Source organism: Sceloporus undulatus, chromosome 2 (assembly GCF_019175285.1).
Source record: "Sceloporus undulatus isolate JIND9_A2432 ecotype Alabama chromosome 2, SceUnd_v1.1, whole genome shotgun sequence".
NCBI classification, from domain to species: domain Eukaryota; kingdom Metazoa; phylum Chordata; class Lepidosauria; order Squamata; family Phrynosomatidae; genus Sceloporus; species Sceloporus undulatus.
The window spans coordinates 141,432,317-141,445,742 of record NC_056523.1 but is presented as its reverse complement, the minus strand read 5'-3'; the positions used below and the strand labels follow the sequence as shown (position 1 = coordinate 141,445,742).

Genomic DNA, 13,426 nt, shown 5'->3' with positions numbered 1-13,426 from the left:
ATACTTTTATTGATGCAGCCTAAAATTGCATTGGTCTTTTTAGCTGCCGCATCACACTGTTGACTCATGTTCAACTTGTGGTCTACTTGGACTCCCAGATCCCTTTCACACGTAGTCTCGTTCAGCCAGGTGTCCCCATCCTATATCTGTGCATTTCATTTTTCCGCCCTAAGTGCAGTACCTTACATTTCTCCCTGTTGAATTTCATTTTGTTAGCTCTAGCCCAGGTTTCTAGTCTATTCAGGTCATTTTGAATTTTGATCCTGCCCTCTGGAGTATTAGCTATTCCTCCTAATTTGGTGTCATCTGCAAATTTGATAAGAATGCCTCCAATTTTGTCATCCTCCAAGTCATTGATAAAGATGTTGAATAGCACTGGGGCCAGGACAGAGCCCTGTGGGACCCCACTGGTCACTTCTCTCCAGGATGAAGAGGAGCCATCGTTGAGCACCCTTTGGGTTCAGCTGGAAAACAATTACAAATCCATGTAACAGTTGCCTTGTCTAGCCCACATTTTACAAGCTTGTTTGCAAGAATGTGATGGGAAACCTTATCAAAGGCCTTACTGAAATCAAGATATACTATATCCACAGCATTCCCTTCATCTACCAAGCTGGTAATTTTATCAAAGAAAGAGATAAGATTTGTCTAGCATGACTTGTTTCTCTGAAACCCATGTTGACTCTTTGTGATTATGGAATTGCCTTCTAAATGTTCACACACTCTCTGTTTAGCGATCTGCTCCAGAATCTTTCCTGGTATTGATGTCAGACTAACTGGACGATAATTGTTGGGATCCTCTTTTTTACCCTTTTTGTCTGCTGAGACTTCTCCTGTTCTCCAGGAGGTTTCAAAGATTATTGCCAATGGCTTCGATATTACATTTGCCAGTTCTTTTAATATTCTTGGATGTAGTTCATCTGGTCTTGGAGACTTATATTTGTTTAGATTAACAAGGTATTCCTGTACTATCTCTTTGCTTATTCTGTGCTGAAATTCCCCTATTCTGTCCTCTGCTCCATTATCCTCAGGTTGAGCACTCTTTTCCTTTTCTGAGAACAGGAAAGAGGGTATTGAGTAACTCTGCCTTTTCTCTGTCTTCTGTTAGCATTTTGCCATCTTCTCCACACAACGGCCCTACCATTTCCTTCTTTATTCCTTTTGCTGCGGACATATCCAAAAAAGCCCTTTTTATTGTTCTTAACCTCTCTAGCAAGTCTGAGTTCATTCTGCACTTTAGCTTTTCTGACGTTATCCCTACACAGGCTAGCTATTTGTTTGAATTCCCCTTTGGTGATGTCCCCATTTTTCCATTTCTTATACATGTTCCATTTAAAACTTAGCTCAGTTGAAAGTTCCTTAGTCATCCATCCTCCCATTTTTCTTCCTCACTGGAACTGTTTGAACTTGTGCCTTCAGTATCTCCCTTTTGAGAAACTCCCATCCTTCCCGAACTCCCTTCTCTTTTAGTATTCCTGACCATGGGATCACCCCCAGTATTTCTCTAAATTTACTGAAATCAGCTCTCCTAAAGTCTAGAATGTGTGTCTGACTATGCCCGGCTTCTCCTTTCCAGTGTATAACAAACTCCAGGAGAACATGATCACTTCCACCTAATGATCCCACCACTTGCACCCCACATGCACTCACATTTGGGGAAGATGAGTATTGGGAGATTCATCTTAAAACAGACATTCTCTAGAGTGAGAAAGGCTGGAACATATTCTTTCCTGCAAAGAGAAGCAAAGGGCAATGCTCCTGAGACTGTGGTTGCTATAAAGTGCAGCACCATCACACAAGGGACTGCAGCCTTTACCTCAGAGAGTGAAGAGGGTATCAAGCTGGAAGAGATTACCTAGGAAGTGAAAATCTTCCTCAAGTGTGAGGAGTGCAACAAAATCAGGGGGAAATCAAAGGCTGGGAGGAACACAGCTGTCCTAGGCACTACACCCCTATGCCCTATCCAAAATCAGGTAAAAATCAATATATTGTGCACCCTTCCTCATCCCGGCAACCACTTTCCCAGAGTTCTGAAGCTGTTGTAGCATTTGCTCATTTCCTCCAGCATCCTGCCAGAAACAGCCACAGCACATGCCATGCACATTTCGACTTGGCTAACAAATCAAATTTCTCCAGTCCAGTGCTCCCCTCTGCCTTCACAATCTCAATTCCTTTCCCATCATTGCCACCAGAAACTCAACTCTGGTGGAAGAAATATACCGTATATACTCATGTATAAGTCGACCTCGTGTATAAGTCGAGGGCAGTTTTTGAGGCCAAAATCATGGATTTTGATATGACCTGTGGATAAGTTGAGGGCATGTTACAAAAGATCTAAAGGGGGAAACAAAGCACCACTTCCCTCTCTACATCTCCCTCTTTGAACCTCTCTCAAGAGTCACAGTATCAGCATGGGGAAACAAGTCTGGGTGCATACATACACATACACATACACACACACACCTCTTTGCATCAGCATTTCCAGGCTCATGGCTTGCAAAAAAAGGGGCACCAGCCTTGCTTTCTCCCTGCCTTTAACCCCAGCATTGCCACTCATGGCTTGCAAAAAAAAGGACACCAGCCTTGCTTTCTCCCTGCCTTTAACCCCAGCATTTCCACTCATGGCTTGCAAAAAAAAGGACACCAACCTTGCTTTCTCCCTGCCTTTAGCCCCAACATTTCCAGGCTCATGGCTTTCAAAACGGGGTACAAGCCTGGGCATGCTCTCTCTCTCTGCGTCTCTTCCCTCACCAGCTGCTTGTTAGCTCCAGCTGTGAGGGAAGGCTGAAGGATCTCACGCACACACACACTCGCGGAGAGAGGAGAGAGACTGCTGGCCAGGACTCAAACAAGGAGCTGTTTACCTGGCTACAGAGGAAGGTGGGCACTTTTTTAATGAACTTTATCAAAAGTAGTAACCTATTGCCCCGTACATAAGTCAATCCTTGATTTTGGAGTCCATTTTGGGGCATAAATTTCTCAACTTATAGTTGAGTATATACGGTAGTTATTTCATAACTAACCTAGCCATACCCTTGCTTGAGAGTAAGCCACACTTAATACAGCAGAGCTTATTTCAAATAATGGAGAGCCACAAGCTGCCCAGGTTGGCAGCTTATGGTCTTGGAATTTGCCCTGCAGAATTTTGGTGAAGATTTTGCAGCAGCATAGAAGAGAGATTGGGTTTTAACAAAAAGAGTAGAAGAATGTCACTCTAAGCAGGTCACTTTGGTAAAGCAATCAACAACTTGCAAATACTGAGGAGGGCCATGGTCAGAAAGCCTTCCAATCTCATATACAGGTCTGCAGAGGCATAGGCTGGCACACTGGCAAAGAAACCACAATTAATGGGAGTGCATTGGTTAACCGCTTCTCTTCTAGTTTTCAACCTAGGCAACCAGACCTCTGTATCACTGTCCAACCACAATCTCCTATGTCTTTGGTAACTCATCAATATAAAGAAAGCTGTCAAAAAGCCCAAAACTAGTCAAGGAAGCAGACATAGCATATCCTAAAAATGCTAAGATGGAATCAGACATACGCCTACAAGCCTGTCCTGTTTGTCTCTGGGGTCTCCACCTCACCTTCAGCTCTTTTATTAACCTGCATCTCTAAATTTCATTGGTCGTACCATTTCCATAAGAACTATCCCTTTTCAAAATGAAATTTAAACAAAAGACCAACATCTTGAGCATGGCTGGCATCCTCTTGGATCCCTCCACTTCTCAACATCTTTCATTTACACAACAGACTTGACTGAGCTACAGCTCTCTCCTATTTCCTGCTCATTAAACAACGTGGTCCTTCTGGGACTTCTTTTTTGCTGCCCTTGACTTTCCGAAAGTCACCTACTCACCAATCTCCAACCAAGGCCCAGAATGCCAACTGAATGAGGGAGAAGGCAGATGCTTGTGTGCAGTTCTTACCCTGTGCGGAGTATATGTAGAATAATAACAGTGTAGCAGCTCTCTGGTGTCTTCTCCTGTTGGGTCACCACAGATAACAACCTGCCCAGGAATAAAACAGAATTAAGGATGTGCTTTGAATGTTCCCTAAAGTGGAAAAAAAGCAGCCAGAAAAGCCCTCAGTGGAGACAGATCAGCAAAACACAACTACATCTTGAGTTCATAAGGAGAGGAAAAGCACTCTGTCTTCATTCCCTGATGTAGACTGTCTCATTGTGCTCGCCACAAAGTAGTGATCCTGAATGCCCAGGAGCATGTGGGAACACATCAACACTGAGACATGAATCCCTCCACCACTCCCTTCTCCTTCTGTGTCATGTCTTTTTAGATTGTAAGCCTGAGGGCAGGGAACCGTCTAACTAAAAAGATTGCATGTACAGCGCTGTGTAAATTTACAGCGCTTCATAAATAAAGGTTAATAATAATAATAATAATAATTCACAGTGACCTCTACTCTTGAGGTGCTGGGCTTCTGACTGAAGCCCTGAGAATTCAACAGGAATCCAGGCAACTTTTGCAGCTCCTCAGGGCTGCTATCATGTACACTGGAGGAGGGGTTGATCTTGCTCTTCTTCCAAGGAAAAATCTAGCTTCTGAACTTTAAGTGGGGCTGCATCCTGACAGCAGTCAATGGACAGATTTCCTTTCCACTCTCCTCACTCAGTCCATTCAGAAAGAAACATTCTAGGCTGCAAGATCAAGTCTGACCAAAGAAATGGCTTAACAAATTTCTGGCCAAACCATTCTGCAGGTGGAAGCACATATCATTTCATAGACTGTGCTAACAGGTCAGTTTCTCAAAGTGCCCCATGTTAAAGAGTATTGAACTTTTTCCAGCCCACAACAATACCTGTTTGAGGGTCTGGTGAAAAGCAGCTGTGGCTCGAGCCATCTCAGGGAGGACCACAGGAATCTTCACTAGCCTCTCTGAGAATGCAGCCAGAATCTGCCCAGCTTTCTTCACCCATTCTTTGTGGCCAGTGTAGCTGGCTGCCCGGAGCAAGTTACTGACAGCAATAGAGTTGGGGCTAGGCTCTGCACCATCTTGATCTAAAATTAAGGAAAACAAGTCAGCTACCTAAGGAAGCTTAGCTTTCCCTTGGCAAAATTCCCACACTGTAAGGTACAAGGTAAGATGGGTCATGCTGGACAGGCCTATGTGATTCAGCAATATGTTCACACAGTAGCCAGCCAAATGTTTCTGGGAAAGCCACAAGCAGGGTAAGTGCAATAGCATCTTCCTACTCATGTTCCATAGTAAATGGTACTCACAGGTATTGTCGCCCCAGTACTGCAGGTGGCATATAGCAACCTTAACCACTGATAGCCTTATTTTCCATGAATTTGTCTGATCTCCATTTAAAGCTGTCTTAGTTAGAAACCATCATTATATCTTATGATAACATAGCCCATTGTTTACTAAGGATTACCCCGTGGCTATTGATGGCCAATGGATTTTTAGCTTAAGGCTTTGAGCCTTGCAAGTAATGCACATCCCACCAAACCCCCATCATACCTAAATACTAAGGCTAAGCTTCCAAGGTACTTTGGTATAAGTCCAAATATTACTTTTTAAAGAATAATTTCTTCTGCAACTCATTTGGACATGCACACCCACCCATCCTGTAATTTGGTAACAGTCTCAGGGGGAAAATGTTTAGTTACTCAGTACTTGGACACAGGAGAAAAAAATTTTGGATTGATAATGGCAAAACAGCTGAAACATTCCAAATGCAATTAAGGAGTCAGACAAAAAAAGGGGGGGTGATATTCTTCCCACTTATTACTTTTGTGAGGTGGCATCTCTTTACAAAAGAAAAAAGAACCAAGTTACAGCCAATTACATTACTTGTCAAACATTATTACTAAGCTCTAGTCTCATTGAATTCAGTGAAGCTTACTCATGAGTAGAACTTGAAATCTGAATTCTATTGCCTCATGTGTCCCTCTTCACTGCTATAATCAGTGGCTCCCTGGTTACCTGTTCAATCTTTATGTAACCTGCAAGAAACTAATTCAGTCGCTAGATGGGCTCTGATTCTCACCACCATGTATACATATATACTATGCATATCAAATCATTTCACTCAGTGCCAAACACTGACAATCTGTAAATTGTGAATATGCTAATGTAACATAAAAGTGCAATGGGTGCAACAAATGTATGAGTAAGAACAATTGTGCTGAACAATCAGCATTGTCTGCTGCTTCTGTATGTGTGTCAGGTTTACTTCAAGCCAAAAGAGATGTTCTCCTGGTTCATATCCATTGGGCCAAACCATACTCCAAGTCTGATATGCCCATGATTCTCTTTGAAGGGGGTAGCCAAGCTTAGCATGATGTGGGGCTATAGAGACACCTCCTTCAGGAAGGGTACCAGGATGACTCTGACTTATGACAACCCCATCCTAGGGTTTTCTGGGCAATATTTGTTCAGAACAAGGTTGTCATTATCTTTCTCTAAAGCTGAGAGAGGATGACCTTAGGCAATCTGCATTACCCCGAAGCCATTGCATCTTGATCTCCTAGTCCTACGTCAAGAATCAACCATTACACATGCTGGCTCTGATTACCAAGGTGCTGACGGGGGTGGGGGGGGAGGAGAATAAGTCTTCAACACCCATCAGTAGGCATGTCAAACAAGGAGAAAAATTCCTTCTGTCCTTTTTTTCCACACACAGAATAATTCACACAAGAACTTTTCGACATTTTTTTTTCATTTAGCTGTCACCACATTTCATGTTATTGTTCTCTTGTCAGTGATTAATAAAAACCTATTCAATTCTCCCATCAAAGAGCAAGACTGGCAAACTAGGACTGGCTCATAACCTGTCCATAAAATGCTCTTTTAAAAGAGGGGCAAGCATACAAAATCTGCCAAATTGAAACAGAAAGCACAAACTGATGGAGGAATAAATTAAGTTCATTTCAACGCTAATCATCAATGATAACTTTGCTGGCGGGCTCCTCGCACCATGAAAAATCAGAGAAAAGAGCACATGCCAGACACATTTATTACAACAGGGATGACTGGTTTAACAAACAGTATGCAGTTGCAGAAAAATGAGGTAGCTATTGCAGAATTTTTAAGCACCCCACTTCATTCCCTGTGGAGTAAAATATTAGCTAGCAATAGTTGCCAAGTCCTTCTGTCTAAAAAGGAATGGTAGACTATTAGCTATTTGTAATCTCAAGAGATATTTTTTCCTAGACAAGCAGAGCGCTTCTGAGACAAACTCCCTGAGTTCTCCTTGAAATGAACTTGCCATGGATGGCTATTTCCCCTCAAAACTGGACTCTGCCCGTGAATTTCCTGAGCCCATTCAAGGATTTGGGGATTTGGAAAACAATGAACCATCTCTCTGTGCTGTCAGCAGCCCAGCTTCAAGATAACCTCTCCTTACAAAGGTTCATAGGCAACGAGTGCAGCAGCAGAGGGGGGGAGAAGGAGGTGCCTCCTGAGAGGGCTCTCAAAAGTTGCCTCCTTTGAGCTGAGCTCTTAAGAAATCCAAAAGTTTATGTTCAGACTAGGTCTGGAGGATGCCCACAGCTTCCTTATGCAGAATTCATGGATCCTTTCAAGTCTCACATGTAAAGCACACATGACTCAATTCCACTTTCCTTGCTATCATAATTTTTTGTGCAGAATTCTGCGTATACCAAAAGCAGAAATAACCACTGCACCAAAACAGCTCCTTTGTTTTGTTGCTAAGATTGTCTCATCATCCAGGATGGGACTGCAGGCACTACTGTCTCTGGGGACACCATACCATCTTTCCTACGAGGAGCAATGAGGGTCGGCAGCTTCGTTGGAGAAATAGGCAAACCCCTTTGGGTCCCAGAAGAGCTCATCTTGCTTGTGCTGCAGCTGCACAGCCCACTCTAAACCAACTCGGTTCAGCGAGGCCTCATAAAGGTCAAAGAGGGCTTGGATTAAAAGACCTAGTCCTCCAGGAAGCCGTGGAGCGGAACAGAACTGCAGAGAGCCACAAGATAGAAGAAAACATCATCACAAAATATGTTTTGTGACCAATTGCCTCTGCCTTTGATTATATATTATCTGTATCACAAATAACTGGATACTCACATGCTATGTTCACTTATTCCAAGAGGAGGACCTTCAGTATTGACTATGCCTGTTCCAGACAGCCAAATAAGCTGCTTCGAGTCACACTGGAGGTATGGTGTTTCAATGATGCATGTGTCCTAAGGTCCAGAAGTCGCACCAAGCCACGCTCCAGCCCTAGACTGGAGCGTGGCTTTGGTGTGACTTCTGACTCTTAGGACGCATGCAACATTGAAACACCATACCTCCACTGTGACTCGAAGCAGCTTTATTTTGGCTGTCTGGAACAGGCCTATATAAACGTAAAGCCCAACAACACAGAAGGAGATATCTTTGATAATGACTCAAAGCATCCATTTCCTTGGCCCTCAGGGTAACTATTTTGACTCAGTCTGTCTCCCTCAACACATTCCTTCTTCCTTTTGACAATGGGCTTGTAGCTGGGGATTGCAACACAATGGGCTTGTAGCTGTGAATTTACCATCATCAGCACCAGACACCACTACTGAATATGTAGCAGTTGTGTTTTTAAATTACTGCTGAACACGTAATAGCAGTATTTGCCTGCTTGAAAAACTGTAACAGGAAAGCAACCTATGATATTTTATAATGGATAGTTAATGGAAGAGTTTATTGTTTCCCCAGGAGGATGCTTGGGAGGAAGCATGGGTAATTCTGGAATACATCACAGAGGCATCTACCTTCCTAGGAGACAATGAGGAGGCACCCCCCTTTGCCCAGGCAGAAGCTTCCATTTATCTGTCTACTCTCAGGACACAGCAACTTACCAACAGAACTTCAACACCTCCCCCCCCCCAACTCCTGTGACCATACCGACAGCGAGTGAAACAATTGCCAGGGAGCAAGCTAGCACTGTAGCATTGAAAATGCACATGTAAATTAGTTTGAACATAGTCACCATCACACACCTGCCTCCTCCTATACACTACTTACTTCCTCTTTTCTTGTCATTTCTGCCCCATCTCAATTTGCCAGCTACTTAAGCAAAGTTCAGCCTGACATGCAAGAGGAGGTATGGAGGGAGCGGCTGTCAGAATAATAGTAGCCAGGCAAATTGTCCTCTTGTTCTGATTGCCTTAATCTCTATTGACACAGGCTTAATTTGTGTTTGCTCAAGAGCAGAGCAGACTTTGGAAGCAGTAAGTAAGAGAAGGGTTAGTCCCCAGCTTCTGTTGTCAGGCTTGACATCAGTTTATTATATATGCAAAGCCAGCCAAATGTCAGGTGAGCAGCTGTTAAGCTCCCAGAAAGCCAAGAGGAACAGCAAGCCTCTCCCTCGCAAATGCTTGCACATCTCAGCGATGGAAAGCACTGCACACACCTTTTGTATGCATGCTCACATTGCCAATCAACTGCTGTGTGTGTTATGTGTGTGTGTCTTCTAACTCCATTCAGTATAAACCTGTCATATTACACATAACATGTTCCAACAGAATTCACACTCTGTATTTAATTGCTTCTATCACTACAAGTTGGTTCCATGTAATGGTTTTTCAGCCTAAAAGTCACTGCACCTGCAACATAGCCTCAACCATGAACTTACAGGGAGACCTAAAGGAATACATTTCAGTTTCAGTTTGCTGACTAATATGGACCTGATTGTGCTGGCCTACTTTGAGGTCCTTATAAAGGAACATCAGGTTATGCACTTGCAACACTTTGAACAATTAAGCAGGAATACTATCTAGTTAAAATGGTTTATTTATGTATTTATTATTCTTAATAAGAGTATTGTTATTAGTAAACATAAATATATACTTTTTTACAGGCTGTTCAGTCACTCAGAGGGGTAGGTGTATAAGCTAGTGCAGAAACACAAGTTCTACAAACTACCACGAAAGTCACAGGCTCCTCTGCTTAAATGGCAATGCCACATCATTCCACCAGTGGGAATTTTCTCACTATAACAGTGGAATGTAAAACCTGTTCCTTGAGATTAAAAGGACACAGCCATGGATTTTGAACCATCTGACAAAAAAACATCAGACTACCAGTATCAATTTCATATTCAGATCTAGGCAACACCCACATAACTTGCAGACTGAGTTGTAAACATCCTTTCTTTATCAGGATGGGGATATGGCAGATGTGGGGAGGAAGAGAAAGAGCCCAATAAGAGAAACAAAAGCCACATGAAAAACAGAAAATGGGTCTTAGGGGTGATTCAGATGGTAAAAATAATTAAGGTAGAATCTGGGTTGAATCTTTTTTGTTCACATGCATTTAGAATGAATCCGATTAAGTTTGGGGGACTGCCAAAAAAACCCATTTAACCTGGGATAATCAGTGTCAGGTTTTCTTCCAAGGTTTTTCTAAAAGATTCAGATTCTCGGCTGTGTGAATAACCAATGCAAATAGACCCAGGATAAACTGAGATAAAACCCTGCATGGCTTGAATGTGCTTCGAATACATTCACATCATTGACACCATCTTTATTTGATTGCTGACACGTGTGAGCAACCAAACTTGCAGAGATGCACATCATTCCATAGTATGAACAACGAATCCAGAATGTGTGAGATCATATGCTAAAAACAACAGCATGTGAATGACGCCTCAGAAAAGTAAAACAGTGTGTTGCACAGAGAACTGAGGTACTGCCACAAGATGTTTTGTCTGGTTAATATTTGAATCGGCCCACAAAACATTAAAGCAAAGGTAGAGATGTCTCAGCCCTCCAGAGGTTCTGGACCAAAGCTCTCACAGTTCTTGACCACTAGCTATATTACAATTAAGAGTTGTAGACCAAAGGTGCCGAAGAGCCAAAGATTCTCCAACCTAGCTTAAAAGCTTTTCCCCTCTTGGAAAAACTCCAACATTCCCAACTCTCCTCTGACAGGACCATGGAAACACAGTCACAGTGCCACTGGCTTACGCCAGGCCTTCCAAGATGGACGTGCTCAGACAGGGCTACTCTCCAGGGTTTCAGGCAGAGCAGGATCTTTCCTGCCATCTGTTACTTGAATGTTTTAGAGGGACATGCTAGAGACAGAGTCTGGGGTCTTCTGAACGTGCAGCAGGTGCTCTACCACAGAGCCATGCTCCCTTTCTCCTCTCAAGACCCAGCCATCTTTTCTTCCGCTTACATGGGCTGGCCTAGGATTGCTGGCCACATACCTCTTGTCCACTGAGTTCCCTTGGCCCCGGTAGCAGCTTCTGAGCAACTTTCCACTGCTGACATTAAACATGTGGTTCCGCAAGAAATCAGCCGCACACCCAGCCCGGTCAATGTACTCTTCCTTGCCCAAGATGGCTCCACTCTGAGCAAAGCCAGAGATCATCAGCCCTAAAAGAGAAGGAGAAAAACAAAGCACCATAAAGGACTCAGCTGGAATTTGCAGCCTCAGAATATTCCGTGAGAAACTTGCCTCTCCTGATGTTCAGCAAAAGCAACAGACAGGCCAAGGGCACTGAGAGATCCTAACTGTCTCGTTGGCCTAAGCTACTTCCTCATTAAAAAGTGAAAAGCTTTCAAAATTTACCTGTGGTAGATCAAACACAGAAGACTTATTTGTGAAGCAGTAACTTACCACTGGGTGTACAATAATTGCACCTACTGTTAATCTACCACCCTGAAAACCCTAATCAGAAATTTGGGAGACAGAAGAGGGAGCAAGCACTTCACTTGCAGCAGGGGACACAGGCCAATGGTATGTACATTCCTGAGAAGTTAACACTGGGCAAAACATTTTGCCTTTAGCCAAAGACAAACAGTCAAAATGTCTTCATAGTTTTTAACTCTATTTTCTCCCGCTGTATTTTAAAGATAAGCACTCTCTTGCAGATCAAACAGAAGAAAGAAACCCCATGAATTATGAAAGCCCTCACTACTTATATTTTCAAGACCAATGTGTATGTTTGTCTACTACTTTCCATTATTTGTTTAGGCATCTTCATTCATAAGAGAGAGGACTGTGCCCTCTATACCTTTATATAAAGTGGAAAACCACAGCAAAGCAAGGGCTACATGGGTGAAGGAAGAGCTGTTCAAAACATCTGTTAACAGAACAGCAGAAAGGTGTTGCTGCCCCCTGCTGACTCGATAACAGAAAGCAATTTTAAAAGTGCTTGTCTGGTGTGTTTTGCTCTAATGCTGCAATCAGGAGAGACAAAAAAACATACCAGGGGGCAGGGAAATGCAGAGAAATAATTTTGATCACATCAGAATGTATTCCTCCAACATCAGAGAAGTAGATTTGAGAACAGGTTGATAGACCTACACAGCCTGATATAACATGTCTGTTCCCTGCATCATGGCAGAACAACTAAGGCAAGACATTGTGCCACTTCCATGTGCCTGCCCAATGCACAGATCAATTCATATCACTGAGCTCAGTGACAGAACCAACAAGAGGGGCTCACCATTCCAGGAGGCCAGCATCTTGGTGTCCAGATGAGGCTGTGGCCGCTGGACCCGCACTTTATACAGCTGCTCCCTGCTTTCAACTAGCATTGTCTTCAGCTGTTCCAGCTCAAGTCCAAACCGGGCAGCTGTAAGTTCCAGGGAATACTGAACAATCAGGACATTTTTTCCTTTTAGCTCATTATGAGGGTCCTGAAACCAAAAGCCAACATCAGATAACAATCATCATCTAAGCCAGACTTGTGCCATCATCCTTCTAAGGACCCAAATACATACATACACATATACATGTATATACATACACATTGAGATTGCTTTTAATTAACTGGTATTCAGCCCAGCAGGAAAATAATCCCTAAAATAGGATATTATAAAAGATCTGTCTTCCCTGCTTTAAACATTTTGATGAAAGTGACAGAAGAAAGGAAGCTACTAGGCACAGAGACAAAGGGAATACAGAGAGAAGTGGTTCCACTGTTGAAGGTGAAAGTTAAAAGCTTGGCTCTGCACTTGAGGTTGGAGGGTACTGCTCTTACTCACTCCACACAATACTGTCATGATCTTATAGGAAGAAAGCAATTCCTCTGGGCCCTGTAAATAGTGACTCTGGGGCCCAACAGACCGCCCCAAAGAGGCGGTCTGTATCCACTCCTTTTCACACCAGATTGGGGCCGCAGCAACCTCATGCTGCGGTCTCAATCCAGCCTTTCAAGGGTGCAAAAAGGAGCCACAAAAAGTGGCTCCTTTTTGTGCCCTTAAAAGGATGCCGTAGCCGCGTTGCCACGGCTATACGGCACTCCTTTGGTGTTGTATTGTATGGACACAGCGCTGGAGGAGCATCATGATGCTGCGCACCATATGGAGCGGCGCATGGCATCATGGCGCCCTGGGAGCAGAGTTGGGACGTGCGTCATCTGATGAGCAGTCAGCACCATTTGACAACAAGCCATTCCTTCCACCAGCTAGAGAACAGCACTGGTTAAACACAAAAGATCTTCTGTTCTCCTTCA

At 43.4% G+C, this 13,426-nt stretch overlaps 1 protein-coding gene across 1 annotated transcript in view; it reads right to left on the bottom strand.

Moving 5' to 3' along the window:
- SPATA20 (spermatogenesis associated 20) overlaps positions 1–13,426 on the bottom strand; it is a 66,063-nt gene that overhangs the window by 18,109 nt on the left and 34,528 nt on the right. The window contains 7 exon segments of the mRNA XM_042451490.1: positions 3,927–4,007; positions 4,816–5,015; positions 7,736–7,758; positions 7,760–7,901; positions 7,904–7,941; positions 11,171–11,339; positions 12,416–12,608. Of these exon segments, the coding sequence (XP_042307424.1) occupies positions 3,927–4,007; positions 4,816–5,015; positions 7,736–7,758; positions 7,760–7,901; positions 7,904–7,941; positions 11,171–11,339; positions 12,416–12,608 (846 nt within the window).